The 20,359-nt window shown below is 40.2% G+C and overlaps 1 protein-coding gene across 4 annotated transcripts in view; it reads left to right on the top strand.

The window, feature by feature from the left end:
* rps6ka2 (ribosomal protein S6 kinase, polypeptide 2) overlaps nucleotides 1-20,359 on the top strand; it is a 387,513-nt gene that overhangs the window by 241,169 nt on the left and 125,985 nt on the right. For all 4 annotated transcript variants that reach the window (XM_060830971.1, XM_060830970.1, XM_060830969.1 and 1 more), the window contains exons 4-6: nucleotides 5,488-5,568; nucleotides 10,144-10,223; nucleotides 11,517-11,623. In XM_060830971.1, the coding sequence (XP_060686954.1) occupies nucleotides 5,488-5,568; nucleotides 10,144-10,223; nucleotides 11,517-11,623 (268 nt within the window). The remainder of the gene's footprint in view (nucleotides 1-5,487; nucleotides 5,569-10,143; nucleotides 10,224-11,516; nucleotides 11,624-20,359) is intronic.

The raw sequence follows: 20,359 nt of genomic DNA, 5'->3' as shown, positions 1-20,359 counted from the left end.
GCAATTTAGCATTGCCAATTCACCTGATCTGCACATCTTTGGATGGTGGGAGGAAACCCACACAGACACAGGGAGAATGTGCAAACTCCACAAGTACTGTCACCCGAGGCAGGAATCGAACCCAGGTAACAGTGCTAACCACTGAGCCACCATGCCACCCAAAGGTTCTTTGGAATTTTCTAAGGTTATGAATATCTTCCTGTTTCAGAGTTCCTGGTACCCTAACACTTGTTTTCCAGCACATGGGGAAAGTAGAATTGTTTGGTACATCTCTACTGCATCCCAACTTTGCTGTGCCTGTCTTCTCCCCTTATGGTCTGCAGAATTGGTACAGAATACATCAATCCTCATTTAGTGAAGCTTACATTAAACTTGTGGAAATGAGGGAAGTAGATTCCTCAGAATATTTTATTTAATTTACTTCGACAGAATGTGGAGGCGGGGATTACTGGTCAGGTCCAAAGCATCCAGTATATTAAGAGAGGCAGAGGGGTACAGAATCTTCTTCTGCAGCCTGAATGTGTGATCGTGTATGGCCCATTAGAAGGTGGCATTAACTTTTATCTTCACACCAGCAGTTTGAAAATGGCCATTAACTTCCCTCTGAGGTCTTTGGCTAGAAATTATTTTTCCAATGTCGAAGGGACCCCAGAAAATGAATCCCAGACTCTTTCTTCAACATTTAGCTGACCTTCAGGACAGAAATTCAACTATTGTTTTATCCATCCATATGATCATTTACCTTTTAAGTCACACATTCTTTCAATTATGCTACGCAATGCCTTTTAAGATGTACTGATTTCCACTGCTTCCAGTTCACTTCAACTCTCCACCCATTACAATTCCTGACCAATAAGATCAATATAGAGTAGTCTTGCCCTTCATTGATCTATTTAGTGACCCACTGCACTCCATTTTCCACACTTCAGAATCAGGAGTATAAAATTATATCTAAAATGCCTGTCATCACCAACTGAGTCACCATTTAAATGTACTCTGCCTAAAGGTGTGGAAACACAAAAGAATTTAACACGTGGATTACAGTATAATTTTGGTATTAGCGTATCTTGCTTGTCTGATGTAATTTATTATCTTATTATTCCCATATCTTTTTGTTACTGTCTCCATCAAATTTTGTATTTTGCTTAGTTTCTTTCATTGTTGAATGTAGATATTGTAATTAAAAGTCAAGTACAGCGAGCTGTCACAACAAGATTATGTGACATCAAGAATAGATGAGACAAAGTTGTTCCCTGTAGTGTGTTCTTACAATATCAGTTTCATTCAATGCAGGGTGTAAAAGTAATTCTTCAGGATTCAGTAATTCAGGATTTGTTTAAGGTTTGCTCTGCAGCATGGTAAAATGTTAGTACTTTTACTTTGGGTAATTGCCATCCAATTCCGAGTACTAGAAGCTGTGACAGACTGCTTGATTACGGAATGTAATTATGTCTTCTGCTTAAAATATTCAGCGCAGATTTGCAGTAATGGCAGCTGCCAAGATAAATTTGACTTGGTCTTCTCAAAGTTGCAATACTTGCATGTGAAAACAAAGAATAAAATAAGTTGAACCATTTTATCTTTGTAGAAAAATAGATGAATCCAATACTTAGAGATTCAGTTGGGGACTGAACTATGCCTGATTTTTGTGTGATGAAAATGCCCTGAAAACATGAATTCAAAAGTCCTACTTTGAACCCAGTACAATCATAGAACCCCTGCAGTGTGGATAGATGCTATCCAGCCCATCAAGTCTGTGCTGACCCCCTTGAAGAGTATTCCACCCAGACTTAGTCCATCCCTGTAATACCACATTTACATGGCTAACCCACCTTGCCTGCACATCCCTGGACACTACAGGACTATTTACCATGGCCAATCCACCTCACCTGCGCATCTTTGAACTGTGGGAGGAAAACCCACTGAGACACAGAGAGAACGAGTAAAAAGTGAGGTCTGCAGATGCTGGAGATCAGAGCTGAAAATGTGTTGCTGGTTAAAGCACAGGAGGTTAGGCAGCATCCAAGGAACAGGAAATTCGACGTTTCGGGCCAGAGCCCTTCATCAGGAATTCTTCAAGGAAGGCATCCTTGCAAGAGGATTCGCAGTAGGTTAAAATCTTCGAGTAAAAAGTGAGGTCTGCAGATGCTGGAGATCAGAGCTGAAAATGTGTTGCTGGTTAAAGCACAGCAGGTTAGGCCGCATCCAAGGAACAGGAAATTCGCCGTTTCGGGCCAGAGCCCTTCATCAGGAACAGAGAGAACGTACAAGCTCCACACAGACAGCCTCCGAGCCTGGAATTGAACTCGGATCCATAGCGCTGTGAGACAGCAGTGCCAGTCATTATGCCACCATGCCTCCCCAAATGGCGAGTACCAGCTACATGTAAAATTACAGTTCCCTTCAGTTGGGACTAATATTGCTCATAGAATTTCTAGAACTCAATTTGTGTACTTTGAAATTTATAGGAGACAATCGAAATTTTGAAGGTTTTTTTAGAGAGGCAAAGTGCCCTTTTGGATGTGGTTGTTGGTCTAAGTCAGTTCTCAATTGAAAGGTGTCCTTTAGGGGAGGTCAAGTGTCCTTCGCAAAGACTGTCTGCACTGTTAAAACCTGAAGGTCATCATTGTATAATTGGTTCAGTATGACTGACTTCACAACTTATCTTTGTCATTGTGGATTCATGACAGTACACTATTTGATTGATAACTCCAAATGCTTCTAAAGTTGTTCTGAAAAGGAACTACAAGGGATTAAGTACTCAAAGGAAGTTATGTGTAATGATTTGCTTTTTAATCACAGATGTTGCCTTCTGAATTGGGTATTAATCAATAGACAGGTAAGAACTTTATTAAATTACACCATGGATTCTGAAGTCCACTCATGATGGAAACTTTGTCAAAAGTTGGCACTAAATTGTCACAGAGTTATAAAATACCAAGAGAATAGATAGACGGACAATGATTAAAGTTAAGTTAAGCAGCTCAACACTATCCAGAACAAAACATTCCACTTGATTAGCACTACTCCATCACAGCCAACACTCAGTCCCTTCACCATTGATACACATTACAGCACAGTGTGCCATCTACAAGATGCACTCTAGTACCTCACAAAATCTTTTTCAAACAGCAACCTCCAATCCTTATCCTCCACCACCTAGAAGGACAGGGAGACAGATGCATGGGAATGCAACATTTGCAAGTTCTCCTCCAAGCTACATACCATTCTAACTTAGAACTAAGGTACTAGTCCTTGGAACAAGTCCTTCACTGTCACTGGGTTAACATTCTGGATCTCCCATCCTAATAGTACTGTGAATGCATCTACACCCCAAGGATGGCAGTGAATCAAGGAGGCATCTCATGATGATCTTCTCCAGGAGGGGATGAGGAACTATAGGGTTGGTAGGGAACAAAGGTTTGTATGGCATGTAAGAAGGGTATGTGGCAATGCTGCTCCTTCAACAAGGTTATGTTGTCCTTGGTCTTTTTCAAAAGAGGTTGTAAAAATCAGAGGTTCTGATTTGTCTGGGATTAGGCCACTTTGATTATGGCTAACAGATACTGCTCAAGATAACAATCGGGAAAAGGACTTTTAAATTTGGTTTATACTTTAAAACACTTGTAAAACGAATGGTGAGTATCCAGTTCTGGGATTTTTCTGTTTTGGTTTAAGTTTAGCAGGGACCCCCAAGAAGATGCTGGGGTAAAAGTGGTTCCAATTTCAGCCAATGATCCCTGGCTGATCCTCTCTGCAGTATCTCTCTCCTGTAAGAACCTGTATTTGAATTTACCTTTTTGTCATGGGGTGTGTTTATGGGATGTTGCGGGAAATCGGCTCTTTGTTAAGTTGCAGGGAAGATCGTGTTGGCCCAGTTTTTAAATAACTGTTATTCTAAAAATCTGTTTTCTTTTGCTTGTGTTTCGTTTGGTAGTCTGTAAATAAATTCTGTTTTGTTTAAAACTGAGTGGTTTGACCAGCTTCATATCCACCTTCATATCCACTCCTGGAATATCCACCTTTTATCTGCCTTTAGATCTTGTATCTGATTTTAGGTCTTTTCCTTTATAAGTCTTAGATCACCAAAGCTGACCCTCCACACAGCCTGCAACTGTATCCAACAGCCCACACTGCTAACACCACCGTTTCTCCCCCCAAGGATACTGAGGCTAATTTCAATGTTCTATTTTTACCTTTCTGAAATTTACACAGTGAGCATAAACTGGGGATTGAATATGAAATTCTCACCCACGCAGTATGGATTAATTATGGACTGTTCTGATGATTTATCAGGTTAGGATGGAACAGTTCCTTCCCTTGTGCAGTCACAAATGCAGAGCATTATGGAAAGATTTAAAAGAAATTGCACATTATTTGTAAAACCACATGAATTGTGCAATGATGATCATGTGATGAGTTTTCATGTGATGTGAATCAGGAGCCACAGGTCACTTAGAACCAATTATATAGTAAACTGAAGAATAAGTTTCAGGTGTCAAGGAAAAGATGAATGACCAGGAGTTTTGCTGTAGCATTTAGCCAATGTGTGTATCAGCACATGATGTAGGAGGAAGGATCTCAAAGCTTTGCTTTACTCACATGCTCCTTCAGAAATCTCATGCTTTTATTTCCCTCATACTAACTATGCCTTTGTGTACAGAATAATATTTGACTACATTTCAACAAAGTTTCTCTTTAGGTTATGCTAGAACTGTGTCACATTGCACCTTCTTTTTAATTCTTTGTCTTCCTGCATCGAAAATTTAGGTATGGTGTAGTTTGTGAGCTATCTGTATTTTCACATAGGCTATGTCAGAGGCCCAAATTTGGAGTGTGTACTAAATATTTGAGTTGCTTTAGATATAGTGACCTCACTTGCAGATTTTCTATCTCATGATGAGGTTTTTACTTTCACTGAAGTCCTTTGTTATGTTTTGATTGTATTGCAATAGTGTCCTTGAACCTACTTACCTTCCAGAAAATGGACTAATTAATATTTCCATAGAGCCAATTATAAACCAGTAAGCTGGTAAAGCATGTTCATACTATATGACAGAAAATAATATAATATTCAATATTTTTCTATACTCAGTTGTTGCAACGTGCTAAGCTTCAGTTTTACAAATCCCTGCTCACTGGGTTGATTAACAAAGCAGGCTATTTCATGGTTTTTTCAGCTGGCTCAGGAAGTGAAAAAAAATGACCTCTGACCTTCTACACCTATATTTTAAGAACTGGCTGGATAAGATTAAGAAACTGACTTCCTTAGCAAGCACCTCTCATTGAAATGATTGAAGCCATTGCAATATTGCATAGTTAAATATAACTAAAATTCATTAACAAAGCCTAAGGTGCCATATTGCTATTGTATGTTTAAAAGACATTTGATGTGGTCAAAATGGAATTCATTGTATTGTTAAAGTTAAGATTATAAAGTTAAAATAGCGAGTAATGCCTTAACTCAATTCTTAATTTTCTCTTCAGTACGTGATCGAGTCAGGTCAAAAATGGAACGTGACATATTGGCTGAAGTCAATCATCCTTTCATAGTAAAATTGCACTATGGTAAGTTATCTGAGATTTCCTTTCAAATTTGTTAGTATAACTGATTCCAGCATTCCCAACATCAATGTGAAAATGAGCAAAATAGGGTTTTAAAATGCCTAAGTTGGGTAAGCTATAGGTTTTCTTTTAAAAACTGTTGGATCTAGATTTTATTTACCTTTCTTTCAACTGCACGTATATATTGAAGTGATGCTTTCATCAATTTGACCACCTTAATTCCTAAACTGCACTTCTTCATCAGCTGAATGCATTATTGTTAAGTTTAGTTAATTCCTATTGTTGGAAGGTTATACAAATTAATTTTTACCATTGAATTATACTTTCTACATATTCATCACTTTAGCTAAAAGGTCCAGATGAAAATTTTCAACTGAGTTCACAGCTTTCATGACAGGAGCTGACATTGGGAACTGGGGACTAATTTGCACTCTGCTTGATTCCTTATCCATTAATTGAACACATGTTGCATCATATGATGATGAATTGAATATAGTAATCTACTCACCAGAAATTCCAACGCTCCTTTCTCTGCATTACTCCCTAACTAAGCATATTTTCAGAGAAGGCAAGATGCCAGGTAAATACTGCAAGAAACTAAATATGAAACTCAAGCTGTTTTAACTTCCAGACTTCATTAGGATTCGGCAGGCTTATCTTCTGCAAAAAATTGGCACAAGTATCAGTTTGAACCAATGGATTGGAACTCAGCTTTGCTGAGGATGAAAGAAAATTGTCCTGGTCTTGTGTTAGTACTCAAATAGAGTTTGGAAGGAAATATTTGTACAGGAAAGATTTTTCAGCATTTTATACTATATTTTATTAATTCATGGATGTTGTCATAAATAGAATACTGTTTGTGTTTATATTTTAACATCATCAGAAACATACATGCTTAATTCATCTTTAGCTTTTGTTACAATCAATGAATGTCAAGTTTTTTTAAATACTCACTGATTAATATTATTGTCTTTTTACTGTATCACTGATGTACAGGAAGATTTTCCTCTTTGTCCACCCTTCATGGAAATGTAGAATCAGTACGATTGTGGCTGATCCTATATCACAATGCAATACTCCCACCTTCTCCCAATACCCCTTGATATCTTTAAAATCTAGAAATGTATCTATCTCCTGAATGTATTCAGTGACTTGGCCTCCACAGTCTTTTGTAGTAGAGAATTCCACAGGTTTACTATCCTTTGAATGAAGAAACATTCCCTCATCTCAATATAAAATGGTTTACACCATATCCTGAGACTATGACCTGGTTTCAACAATCCCCAGTCAGGGAGTCCTCCCATTATTTAATTTGTCCAACTTGTTTGAGTTTTATATGTTTCAATCAGATTCCCTCTCACCCTTCTAAACTCTATTGAATGCAGGCTCAGTTGAATGAATCTCTCCTCCATAGGACAGTCCTGCTGGTAATGGCCTGGTAAACTGCAGGCCTGGTAATGGTAAGTTTCTTAGGTAGGGTGACCAAAGCTGCATGCATTACCCAAAGTATGGTCCCACTAAGGCCTGATATAACTGCACTAAGACATCCCTACTTCTGAATTTGAATCCTTTTGTAATTAAGGCAAATATACTGTTTGCTTTTCTAATTGCTTGATGCACTTGCCTGCTGACTTTAATGAATAGTGCATAAGGACACCCAGATTCCTTTGTATATCCACACTTCCCAATGTATGACCATTTAAATAGTATTCTCCTTTACAGTTTTTCGCACAAGCATGTATAACTTCAGTTTTAGCCACATTGTACGGCGTATGCCATGTATTTGCACATTCACCCCACTTGTCCAAATCACCTTGAAACTTCCTTGCCTCCTCATCACAACTCACAATCCTACCAGTTTTGTGTCATCAGCAAACTTGGAAATGTTTAATCGGGTTCCCTCTTCAAGGAAATTTATATACATATTGTAAATAGTAAATAAATATTGTAAAAATTGTAAAAAGCACTAGTCCTAGCCATAGCCCACCAGCTACTGCCTGCACTTGGAAAAATAACACCCATGGATTCCCACATGCTGTTTTCTGTCTGTCGACCAATTCTTGATCCAAGTCAGTATATTACTGGCTATCTCATGTGATTTAACTTTGCCCACTTGTGAGAGACCATCTGAAAAGCCTTCTGAAAATTAAATACATCTTGTCCACTGGTTCTCCCTTATCTACTGTCTATACTCGAGTAACAGAATTTTTTAGACAATTTTTTTAAAAGATTAAATTGGTGGGTTTGACCATTACATGGGGCTGAAATTCATACTGAAAAAAATGAACAAATTACTGTAATTCTGGAGGCCGGGAGTGAAATGCTTCAGCAGACACACTGGAAGACCCGGAGCAGATCACATCAGTGGCTCAATGGAAGAAAAGGAGCGGGGCATAACAGCTGACGCACTAGAAGACCCAGAGTGGAGCGCAACAGCCAGCACAATGATTCACAATTATTGATCTATTATCTGTGAAGAACTAGAGTTAGCTTTTACATGCGATAAATGAAAAATTCCAGATTGTTTGGCCAAAAACAGGAGGTTGATTCTTACATGAGATTGACTATTAATCAAATATGTACAGTATTCTACAAGTTAGAATTTTTAAAAAATCCACTTGTGGGATGTGGGTGTCATAGGCTGGGCCAGTATTTATTGCTTATCCCTAATTGATATAGAGAAAGTGGTGGTGAGCTGCTTTCTTGAACCGCTGCTGTCCATGTTGTGTTGGGTAGACTCTCAATGTCATGAGGAAGGAATTTCAGAATTTTGACCTAACAACACTGAAGGAGTAGTGATATATTTCAGGGTGGTGAATAGATTGTAGAGGTGGTGGGGATTATATATATTTGCTGCTTTTGTCCTTTTAGATAATCATGGATTTGTAACTGCTATCTAAGGATCTTTGATAAAGTGGTGTTGGTGTTTGGTGGATTCTCAACAACACCAGTTGATTTGTTAGCGATAGTTTGCTTTTCATAAACCCATGGCTTTGATAATAGACTCCAGCAATTTCCCCACTTTGCCTCTTTTTTTCCCTGAAATTTCATATGTATCCTATTTGCATCTAAGACTATCATAAATTTTGTTTGTAAACCATTATTGAAAAACATTTCCTTATTTAGTTTTGCACCAGGTAGGGGTGAATAATTGTTATTAATGCATGTGTTCTTTAAATATTAACTACTGCCTACTCACCATCAACCCCTTCAGTAAGTTTCTCTACTCCATCCTTGCCAATGTGCACTTCATGCCCTCACAGTTCCCTTTATTTAGATTTATCTGCTGCATGAGCCATAGATTCATTCAGCACAGAAACAAATCCTTTGTCCAATTTGTCTGCTCTGAACAGACATTCCAATCTGACCTAATCCCATTTGCCAGCATTTACCCCATATCACTCTCAACCTTTCCTATTCATATACCCATCCAGATACTTTTTAAATGTTGCAATTGTATCTGCCTCCACTACTTTCTCCGGCAGCTCATTCCATTCGAACACCACCATCCGCATGAAGAAGTTACCCATCTGGTCCTTTTTTAAATCTTTCCCCTCTCACTTTAAACCTACATCCTCCAACTTTGGATTCCCCCACCTTTGGAAAAAGATTTTGGCTACTCACCGTATCCTTGTGCCTCATGATTTTATACATCTCTATAAGGTCACCCCTCAGCCTCTGATGTTCCAAGGAAAAAGTCCCAGCCTATTCAGCCTCTCCCTATAATTCAAACTCTCCCGTTCCAGCAACATCCTTGTAAATCTTTTCTGCACTCTCTCAAGTTTTACAACATCCTTCCAGAGAAGGGCAATCAGATTGTGCACAGTGGCCTCATCAATATCCATACGTCCTAACTCCTAGACTCGATATTCTGATCAATGAAGGTGAGTGTGCCAATCAGTACCATCACCACCCTGTCTGCCTGCTACTTCACTTTCAAGGAACTATGTATCTACATCCCTCGGTCTCTTTGATCAGCAACACTCCCCAGGCCCTATCATTAACTGTATGCATCCTGCCCTGGTTTGCCTTACCAAAATGTAATACCTCACAGTTTTCTAAATTAAACTCCATCTGCCACTCCTCAGTCCATTGGCCCATCCGATCAATATCCCTTATACTCTAAGATAATACTGTCAACTACAGCACCTGTTTTGGTGTCATCTGCAAACTTACTAACCATGCCTACTATGTTCACATCCAAATCTTTTGTATAAATGGTGAAAGGCAATGGACCCAGAACCAATCCTTGTGGCATCTGGGCAGGGCCAGGGCCAATGTTCCAGGATTATGAATCTCTTCCCTCCTACACCATTTCCCCAGCCATATGTTAATCTGGTAATTCCTGTGTTTTTTTGTGTGGAATGTTTTCTCACCTTAGTTCCAAGGAAATGAGCCATTTGTTTTCTTTGGTTATATTCTCTCCACATTAAGCACTTTTCCACATTTTTTGCCTGCTTTCTTAATTTCTTCCTGAATTTATTGCTTTTTTGTGTAGTTGTTTCTATGTTTTAAAAATTTATTAATCAAATTATGAAATCAGTTAAGATACTTGATTCCCTTTTGTCTCACCTGCAGCATTCCAGACTGAAGGAAAATTGTATCTGATTTTAGATTTCCTAAGAGGCGGTGATCTTTTCACAAGACTATCCAAAGAGGTATATCAATAAAAATATTATTGACTGCTATTACAAGAGAAAATCCTTATTAGTGTCAAGACTCAATTGTATCTCAGGTCCAGAAAGCTGAATGTCCATTAGTCATTTAGCAGAGTTTCCAAATTCTAGCAAATATCCAGTTTTGTTTAGTGATACATGGCTACTTACTTTTGTGAAAGTTGCAATCTGTTATTGTTATTTAGAAACTTTGAAACCTGATAGAATTTTCTCTAATGTCTTAAACAGCAAGAATTGTTGCATTTGACCATTATAGTACAGTCTTACCACATTCTTGGCTTGAAAGCAATATAAGTAGTATATTTGTTGAGTGTCACATTGCTCATCTTGGAAATAAGAGGGGCATCAGACCAGCAACAAATGAGTTAATTGAAATGGAGAGGCATCTGAAGCCACATGAATTTGACTTTCAATAATTATGTGGTTGGTTTTTTCCCATTAATCTACAATGAGCTGTGCTGATTGAGAGGGCCAGATTAGTAAAAGCATTCAAGAGCTTCCTATTCCCCTTCCAATGATAAAACATACAATAGTGCAGCACAGTACAGATCCTTCAGTCCTCAATATTGTGCCAACCTTTTATTCTTGCATACCCTTCATTTTACTATCATCCATGTGCCTATCCAAGAGTCACTTAAATTTCCCTAATGTCACTGACTCTACTACCACTGCTGGCAGTGCATTCCACACACCAACCACACTCTGTAAAGAACCAATCTCTGAAATCCCCACTAAACCTTCCTCCAAACACCTTAAAATTATGCCCCCTGTGACAGCCATTTCTGCCCTGGGAAAAGGTCTCTGACTATTTACTCTATCTATGCCTCTCAATATCTTATACACCTCTATCAAGGCACATTTCACCCTTCTGCGCTCCAATGAGAAAAGCATTAGCTCCCTCAACCTTTCTTGAACAAGGGAATAACATTTTCCACCCACCAATCATCTGGCACTACTGGACAGTGAGGTTGCAAAGATCATCGCCAAAAATGCAGCAATTTCTTCCCTTGCTTCCTGTAGTAGTTTTGGGTATATCCCATCTGGCCCAGGGGACATATGTATTCTAACATTTTCAAAATTTTCAACACATCTTCCTTCTTAACATCAATGTTTTAATTGATCTGAAGGACTGCATTCTCTTTCTGAATGTCTGTCATGTTAAATATCTTACACTGTGCTCAGGTTTTATAAAGCATTTGATCATTTGAGAAACATGAAATCCTTCGTGTATCAAACAGTCAGTTAACCATTAATTCTATTACATTCTTCCGGCAGGTGATGTTTACAGAAGAAGATGTCAAATTTTATCTAGCTGAGCTGGCCTTGGCTTTAGACCACCTGCATGGCCTTGGGATCATTTACAGGGACTTAAAACCAGAAAAGTAAGAACTGTTTCTTTCACTCATTAAGACAAAATAAAATAACATTCATGAGATTGCTCCTTGGAGCTGTACCTACATCTTTCTTGAAAGCTTTCAATGTTTTGGTCTCAAGAGTTCTTGTGGTGGGAATTTAACAGTCTCACTACTCTCTGGACGGAATGGCTTCTCCTCATCTCTGTCCTAGGTGGCCTATCCATTATTCCTACATTGTGATCCCTCGTTCTGGGTTCCCAGTCATTGAAATCATCCTTCCTGCATCTTCTTGTTTAAAGCTCTTAGCTTATCACTTTAAATGTGCATAACCACTACTGCTTCAATCTATTTCAAAATACTGCAGGCAGGCCACATTTGTAAAGTTAGGCCTATATGCAACATAGCTTGCAATGACATACTACCTTTACACTTCTGTGAATACTTTTGTACATTAGTCATACAAAAATTGTCACCCAGTCAAAGAAAGTGTTAAGAGGACTGACTAAATCTGCTTCAAAGTAGTAACCTTTTGAAAGAGGGTCTGGGTGTGAGATTTAAGAGTCAGAGTCAAAAAGTATGATGCTGGAAAAGCACAGCAGGTCAGGCAGTGCTCAAGGAAAAGGAGAGTCAATGTTTTGGGCATAAGCCCTTCTTCAGGAATTTGGGATGCAACAGGCTGAGAGATAAAAGGGAGAGTGGGACTGGGGATGGAAGGTAGTTGGGATGGCGATAGATGGAGGCTTGGTTACAGAAGACAGAGTAATTGTGGAGGAGTATTTTTCTGACTGGAGGACGGTGACCAGTGGTATTCCACAAAGTTCAGTTTTGGAATCTCTGTTTATAATATATATCAATGACTTGGATGTAACAGTGGGTGGTCTGATTAGTAAGTTTGCAGATGACATGAAAATTGGTGGAGTTGCAGATAGTGAAGTTTTCCAAAGGGTATAGCAGGATATAAATCAGTTGGAAAGTTGCACAGAGAAATGGCAGATGGTGTTAATCTGGATATGATGTGATAAATTTTAGGAGCATTGATATGCAGAGACTTAGATTAGACTTAGACTTACAGTGTGGAAACAGGCCCTTCGGCCCAACAAGTCCACACCGACCCGCCGAAGCGCAACCCACCCATACCCCTACATTTACCCCTTACCTAACACTACGGGCAATTTAGCTTGGCCAATTCACCTGACCTGCACATCTTTGTGACTGTGGGAGGAAACCGGAGCACCCGGAGGAAACCCACGCAGACACGGGGAGAACGTGCAAACTCCACACAGTCAGTCGCCTGAGTCGGGAATTGAACCCGGGTCTACAGGCGCTGTGAGGCAGCAGTGCTAACCACTGTGCCACCGTGCCGCCCACAAACTTCTTTGGGTTCAAGTCCATAGCTCTCTAAAAGTGACAACACAAGTGTGTAAGTTGGTAAAGAAAGCATATGGCATGCTTACCTTCATTGTTCAGTGACTTGAGTATGATAGTTGGCAAATCATGATGCAATTACCTTAAATTTTAATTTGGCCACATTTGGAGTATTGTGTACAGTTCTGGTCACCAACTATAGGAATGACGTGAAGGCTTTGGAGAGGGTGCAAAAGAAGTTGCCAGATGTTACCTGGATTGGAGTGTTTTAGAGATAAACTTGGTTTCTTTTCACTGGAGCACCAGAGGCTGAGGGGTGACCTGTTAGAGGTATATAAAGTTATGCGAGACACAGATATCACCTACAAGAGGAAATATGTTTAATGTGACATTGGAAAAGTTTAAAGGATATGTGCAAGTCAAGTCTTTTACAGAGAGGATGGTAGGTGCAAAAAATGTGCTACCAGGGCATGCAGTCAAATCAAGTACAATAGCAATGTTTAAGAGGCACGTAAACAGATACATGGGTAGGCAGGAGATAGAGGAATATGAACCATGTGCAGGCAGATGGGATTAGTTTAGAATGTCATCACAGTTGGTGCAGACAACATGGCAGAAGGGCCTATCCATTTGCTAGACTAGTCTATGTTCTATGATGAATGTTAAACTGAAATGAAAATGCTAATGCCCAAAACTGACCCAGAGTTAAAATCAGTGCATGTGTATTTCATTCCTGAAGGTTATATCAAAACTCTACATGGCTGGTGAAATTAGTTTTAAGATTATTGATTTGTAAGCAAACAGAGAAATAAATGCACAGCAGGATAATACAACAAGTAATCAATAATACCAACAGGATGATGACAAGTTACAACCACTGTCCTGTACTCCAATTATTTATGTAATCATGTCCATCTGAAAAGACAGACAAAACTTCAGTTTAATGACTAGCCCAAAAGACAAATTTTGACAATTTGTTCAATATCTTGATAGTTACCATTGATCAGAAACAGAACAAGCCAGTTCAATACTGTTGGTACAAGAATAAGAGAGCGACTAAGGATCCTGCAGTGAGTAACTCCCCTCCACTCTCCCCAAACCCTGTTCACCATCTACCAGTCACAAGTCAGGAGTTTTATTGAATATTCCGCAGTTGCCTGGATGAGTATAACTCCAACAGCACTCAAGAAGCTGAACATTCAAGGAAAAAGCAATCTCCTTGATTGGCACCCTGTCCATCACTTTCAACAGCACCCATTTCATTAGGGCGGCACGGTGGCACAGTGGTTAGCACTGCTGCCTCACAGCGCCTGAGACCCGGGTTCAATTCCCGACTCAGGCGACTGACTGTGTGGAGTTTGCACGTTCTCCCCGTGTCTGCGTGGGTTTCCTCCGGGTGCTCCGGTTTCCTCCCACAGTCCAAAGATGTGCTGGTCAGGTGAATTGGCCATGCTAAATTGCCCGTAGTGTTAGGTAAGGGGTAAATGTAAGGGTATGGGTGGGTTTCGCTTCGGCGGGTCGGTGTGGACTTGTTGGGCCGAAGGGCCTGTTTCCACACTGTAAATCTAATCTAATCTAATCTAATCAGTAATGCACAAGGGCAATACATACTACCTATAAGATGTACTGCAGAAACTCATCAAGACCCCTCTGCCTGTGGCCTGTACCTCTGCCTGTGGCCTGTACCTCTACCTGTGGCCTGTACCTCTGCCTGTGGCCAATGAGTGAATGTCACAAGTGGGGTGATGCTGGAATGTGATGTGTGGGTAATGAGTGGATTTTGGGAAGATAGTATAAGAAAACTTAAGGGTTTCATAGAGATGCTTTTCAGAGAAAAACTGTCCATGAAACTTGTCAAAAATGACACTCGATTGATTTCTGGTAAGACTCAGTCCAATATCGCTACTCTTTCACTGTCACTGGGCTAAAATCATGAAACTCCCTTCCTAATGGCACTATTGCTACATCTACACCTGAAGGACCCTAATAGTTCAAGAAAATGGCTCAGCATCATTTTCTCAATGACAGTTGGGAATGTGCAGTCTAGCATTACATTCAATTACACTTTACCTAAATTTGAAGTCCACAATTCACCATAACCCTTCTTTTTAGGTTTGATGTGCAAATAAAAAACACCCACATCCTAAGAATGAATAAACTAAAGTTTCAGTGTCTCCAAAACTGCTGGGCGGCACGGTGGCACAGTGGTTAGCACTGCTGCCTCACAGCGCCTGTAGACCCGGGTTCAATTCCCGACTCAGGCGACTGACTGTGTGGAGTTTGCACGTTCTCCCCGTGTCTGCGTGGGTTTCCTCCGGGTGCTCCGGTTTCCTCCCACAGTCCAAAGATGTGCGGGTCAGGTGAATTGGCCAAGCTAAATTGCCCGTAGTGTTAGGTAAGGGGTAAATGTAGGGGTATGGGTGGGTTGCGCTTCGGCGGGTCGGTGTGGGCTTGTTGGGCCGAAGGGCCTGTCTCCACACTGTAAGTCTAATCTAATCTAATCTAAAAAAAAAACCTTTATATGTTGGATTCAGTCTAAAATACACGTTCATATTCTAGAGAGGAGTTTGCATCCACAAACTTCTAAACTAGAGCTGACAGCTCACCCACTGAGCCAAGCTAACAATTAAATAAGCATTTGCCAAATTGAGATGATTTTGCTCCTGAGAAATTGAAGGGATTTGAAGTTTCAACTCACTCACAGTCACAGCATATAATCTAAAATGTCTTTATTCATCCTCCGTAGTAAATTATCCCCATTTTAAAAGTGTGACAGATGTTGAAAATTCAGAGTCACTGAACCATCATTTGGTTGGATGTATTGAAACTCTTGGCATCTTGTCCAGCATCACTAATGAACACAGTTAATCTTGTCTGGAAGGATTTCTGCACACTTTTAGTCTAACGTTACATTCAATTACACTTTACCTAAATTTGAAGTCCACAATTCACCATAACCCTTTTTAGGTTTAATGTCATTGTGAGCACACAAGAGACATAGAGCTAGATGATTGGTGGATTTAGGGAAGTGATTACACAGCGGGGAAGTAATAAGATAGTTCAGAAGTTATTTGTTGCTAATCCTCTCTCAGACAAATGCTCAATTTTGGGAACTGTTGAAAAGGATAGTCTCTCAGAGGGAAAAGAGAAGAGGCAGTCAGATCTTGAACTGTAAGAATGAATCTTAAGTTAGATAGGTTTGTCAAAATTTAACAGAATAATTATATCGAATCTCTCCTGTCAGGGGCACAGACAGGTGATTCCGCAGCAGTGAGTGAGAATCTAGCATAGCATGTTGCTTTCCTGGTACCAGGATTAAGGAAATCTCAATATATTTGAAGCACGCTGTTGAAGGGGAGTGTGAGAAGCCAGAAGTTCTTATACACATTGGTGTGAATGACATAGTTAGGCAAAAGATTATGACTTCATGGAGTAAATATAAGAGGTGAGGTAGAAGACTAGAAAAAACAGATCCTCAAAAGTAGTTATCTCTGGTTTATTCCTGGTGCCAAGCTCAAATGATGGAAAGAACTAAAGGAGAAAGGAGATAAATCAATGACTGAGGGGGTGATGTAATGTTCAGACATTCAGATTCTTGGATCATTGAGATCCTTCTGGGGCAGAAAATTCCTGTTCAAAAAGAATGGGTTTCACTTGTACTGAAAAATGGCCAATATCCTAGTGGAGAGATTTGTTACTTCGATGAAGGGCAACTGTAAAATATTGGGGTGGGGGAAGGGTGGTAGCTGAAGTGGCAGATTAAACAGAAAGATAGATGAGGATAGGTCTGAATCTGTAATGAACAAAGTAATTAGAAAAGACAGCCAAGAACAAGTCAGAGAATGAAGTAACTCTGAACAATTAAATTGCATTTATTTCAATGCAAGGAGTCTTATAGGTAAGGCTGATGAACTCAGCGCATGTTTGAGAACTTGGGGTTAGGATGTCATAGCCATTACATGAAATTGGCTGAGGGATGGGTAGAACTGGCAGCTCAATGTTCCAGGTTTCAGTTGCTATAGGAAGGTTAGAAAGGTAGGCAAAAGAGGAGGGGGAGTGGCATTTTTGTTAAGAAAACATTACTGCTGTAGCTAGAGAAGTCCTTTCTGAAAAATCTTTTTTGCCACCTCAAGAAACCTGTGCCTACACCTCCCCTCTCACCTCCATCCAAAGCCGCAAAGGAGCAGAGTTTTACCTGCACTTTCACATGTCATTTACTGTTTCCATTGCTCCTAATGCGGTCTCCTCTACATTGGGGAGACAGGATGCCGACTTGCAGAATGCTTCAGAGAACATCTCCGGGGCACACGTGTGAAATAACCCCAACGCCCAATGACCAAGCACCGAAACGTCGATTTTACTGCTCCTCGGATGCTGCCTGAACTTCTGTGCTCTTCCAGCACCGTGGGCGGCACGGTGGCACAGTGGTTAGCACTGCTGCCTCACAGCGCCTGTAGACCCGGGTTCAATTCCCGACTCAGGCGACTGACTGTGTGGAGTTTGCACGTTCTCCCCGTGTCTGCGTGGGTTTCCTCCGGGTGCTCCGGTTTCCTCCCACAGTCCAAAGATGTGCGGGTCAGGTGAATTGGCCAAGCTAAATTGCCCGTAGTGTTAGGTAGGGGTAAATGTAGGGGTATGGGTGGGTTGCGCTTCGGCGGGTCGGTGTGGACTTGTTGGGCCGAAGGGCCTGTTTCCACACTGTAAGTCTAAGTCTAAGTCTAAGTCTAAGTCTAAGTCTAAGTCTAAGTCTAATCCATCTGGTTTCCAGCATCTGCAGTCATTGTTTTTACTTAGTTGATTTTAACCCTACTGCGTATCCTCTTGCAAGGATGCCTGCCTTGAAAAAGATTTCCTCCTCTCTCTACAAGAATCTCAGGGAGTCCCTCTCCCACTGCAACTCCCAGGTCATTTCCTCTGCCCTGTAGCTCTTCAACCATCTCCTGAAACAAACTCTATGCTACTTTCTCCCCACCCCCACGCTCCTCTAGCTTATCCCGCCACACTTCAGGCTCTCTGCCTATATTCCTGATGAAGGGCTTTTTGCCCGAAATGTCGATTTTACTGCTCCTTGGATGCTGCCTAAACTGCTGTGCTCTTCCAACACCACTAATCCAGAACTTTAATTCCCCTCCCACTCCATCAAAGACATGCAAGCCCTGGGCGTCCTCCACTGCTAAACCCCAACCACCTGACGCCTGGATGAAGAACGCTTCATCTTCCACCTTGGGACCCACCAATCACACAAGATTAATGTGATTTTGACCAGTTTCCTCAATTTCCCCCCTCCCACCTTATCCCAGATCCAACCTTCCAATTCGGCACTGACCTCTTAATCTTTCCTACCTATCCATCTTCCTTCTTACCTATTTGCTCCATCCTCCTCTCCAACCTATCACCATTACCTCCATATTCATTTATCTATCACGTTCTCAGTTGCCTTTCCCCCAGCCCCACCGCCCTCTCATTTATCTCTCAGCCCCCAGCTCACAAGCCTCATTTCTGATGAAGGGCATATGCCCGAAACATCGATTCTCCTACTCCTTGGATGCTGCCTGATCTGCTGTACTTTTCTAGTACTCACTCTCTTTTCTGAAAAATTGTCCAATGAAACTATATTGGTTGAATTAGAAACAAAAAATGAATAATCACCTTGATGGAATTGTAATGTAGATTTCCCCCCCCAATATTCAGTGGCAAATTGAGGAACAAATGTATAAAGACACCTCAGATAGATATGAGTAATAAATATAATAGTGAATGATTTAAATTTCCAAGCATTGACTGGAGCTGCTATTAAGTTAAAGGTTTGGATAGTGAAGAATTTGGTGAATATTTGCAAGAAAACTTGCTTTATCACTATATAAATGTTCCTATTAGAGAAGGAGCAAACGTTGAGCCTCTTGGGTAACAAGTCAGAGCAAATGACTGAAGTGATTGTAGGGGAACACTTGGTGTCCAGTGATCATAATTCTGTGTTTTAAAATAGTGATGAAAATGTGTTGAGAAAGCAATTCATTCAGTTGAACAAAAGTATTCCAGTTTCTCATAAACAGTGCCTTTATTACTTACAATGCAAGGGAATCAACCTTAAATGGACAACAGTCACCCTTGCCCAGAGAGACTACCTTTCGACTGTTACACGATTGATGTCAATTTCTATAAAAATACAATTGTATCAGTTTTTTCCTATTAACCAATTGCATATTGATTGTCAGCCTTGGTAACATAATCGAATATCACATTAAGCTTTGTGTATGTTGCACTTAGCGTTTGATCATTTACCTCAAACTTCTGCAGCACAGGGTGAATGTGGTTCAGCTTCTAGTTTGCTTGCTGAACTGGGATAAGTTGTGATTAGTTAGCTTAGCTCATGAACGTGCCTGACTACATGTTTCGTTTCGTTTCTTAAGTGGAACCAGCTCTGACTAACCCTACCTTGTCAATGTATTTAACTGCACATTTTACTGTCCCTATTCCTGAATATCCCAGGTGATATACTTTTTATGGCCTGACCCTGTTGTTAACCATTTCCACAAAAGGGTAAGCCTTCCATAAAGGTTGAAGTTTTTAATAGAGGAAGGCAAATTTTAATGATATGAGACTAGAACTTTCCAAAGTTGATTTGAGTCGACTGTTCATAGGTAAAGGGATGATTACTTTGATGCTTCCAAAAGTGTGATAATGAGAGTTCAGTTTCATTATGTTCCTGTTAGAGTGAAAGGAAATGCTGGTAGGATTAGAGAACAATGGACGACTATAGATCTTGAGGCTCTAGTCAAGAGTTAAAATAATCATATATTAGATATGGACAATAAGGTTCAAATGAATCTCTTGAACAGTATAAAGAGTCCAGGGACATTCTTAAAGGAGAGACCAGAAAGACAAAGAGGAGATATGAGATAGATACGACAGATCCATTTAAGGATAATCCAAAGAGATTCTACCAGTAAATTAAGAGCAAGAAAGCAACTAGAGAGAGAGCAGGGCCCCTTAAAGAACAAAGATGTCATCTTGTTTGAACCTCAGAAAATGGGAGAGATATTAAATTAATATCTTGTGTCAGTTTATACTGTGGAGAAGAAAATAGAGGTTAGAAAACTCAGGGAAATAAATACTGATCTTTTGAAAACAGTTCACATTACAAAAGATGAAGTGCTGGAGATCTTAGAAAATATAAAGTTAGATAAATCTCCAGGGCCTGATCTAGTGTATCCCACAATGTTATGGGAAGTTAAGGAGGAAATTATGGAGCTCGTTGATGAAATATTTGTACCATCTATAACTATGGGCAAGGTGCTGGCTGACTGGAGAGTGACTAGTGTGCCTTTGTTTAAGAAGGGATGTAAGAAAAAGCCTGAGATCTATAGACCTATGAGTCTGACCAGTGGTGGGTAAATT

Source organism: Hemiscyllium ocellatum, chromosome 10 (genome assembly GCF_020745735.1).
Source record: "Hemiscyllium ocellatum isolate sHemOce1 chromosome 10, sHemOce1.pat.X.cur, whole genome shotgun sequence".
NCBI lineage: Eukaryota > Metazoa > Chordata > Chondrichthyes > Orectolobiformes > Hemiscylliidae > Hemiscyllium > Hemiscyllium ocellatum.
This window is presented reverse-complemented; position numbering and strand designations above follow the sequence as displayed.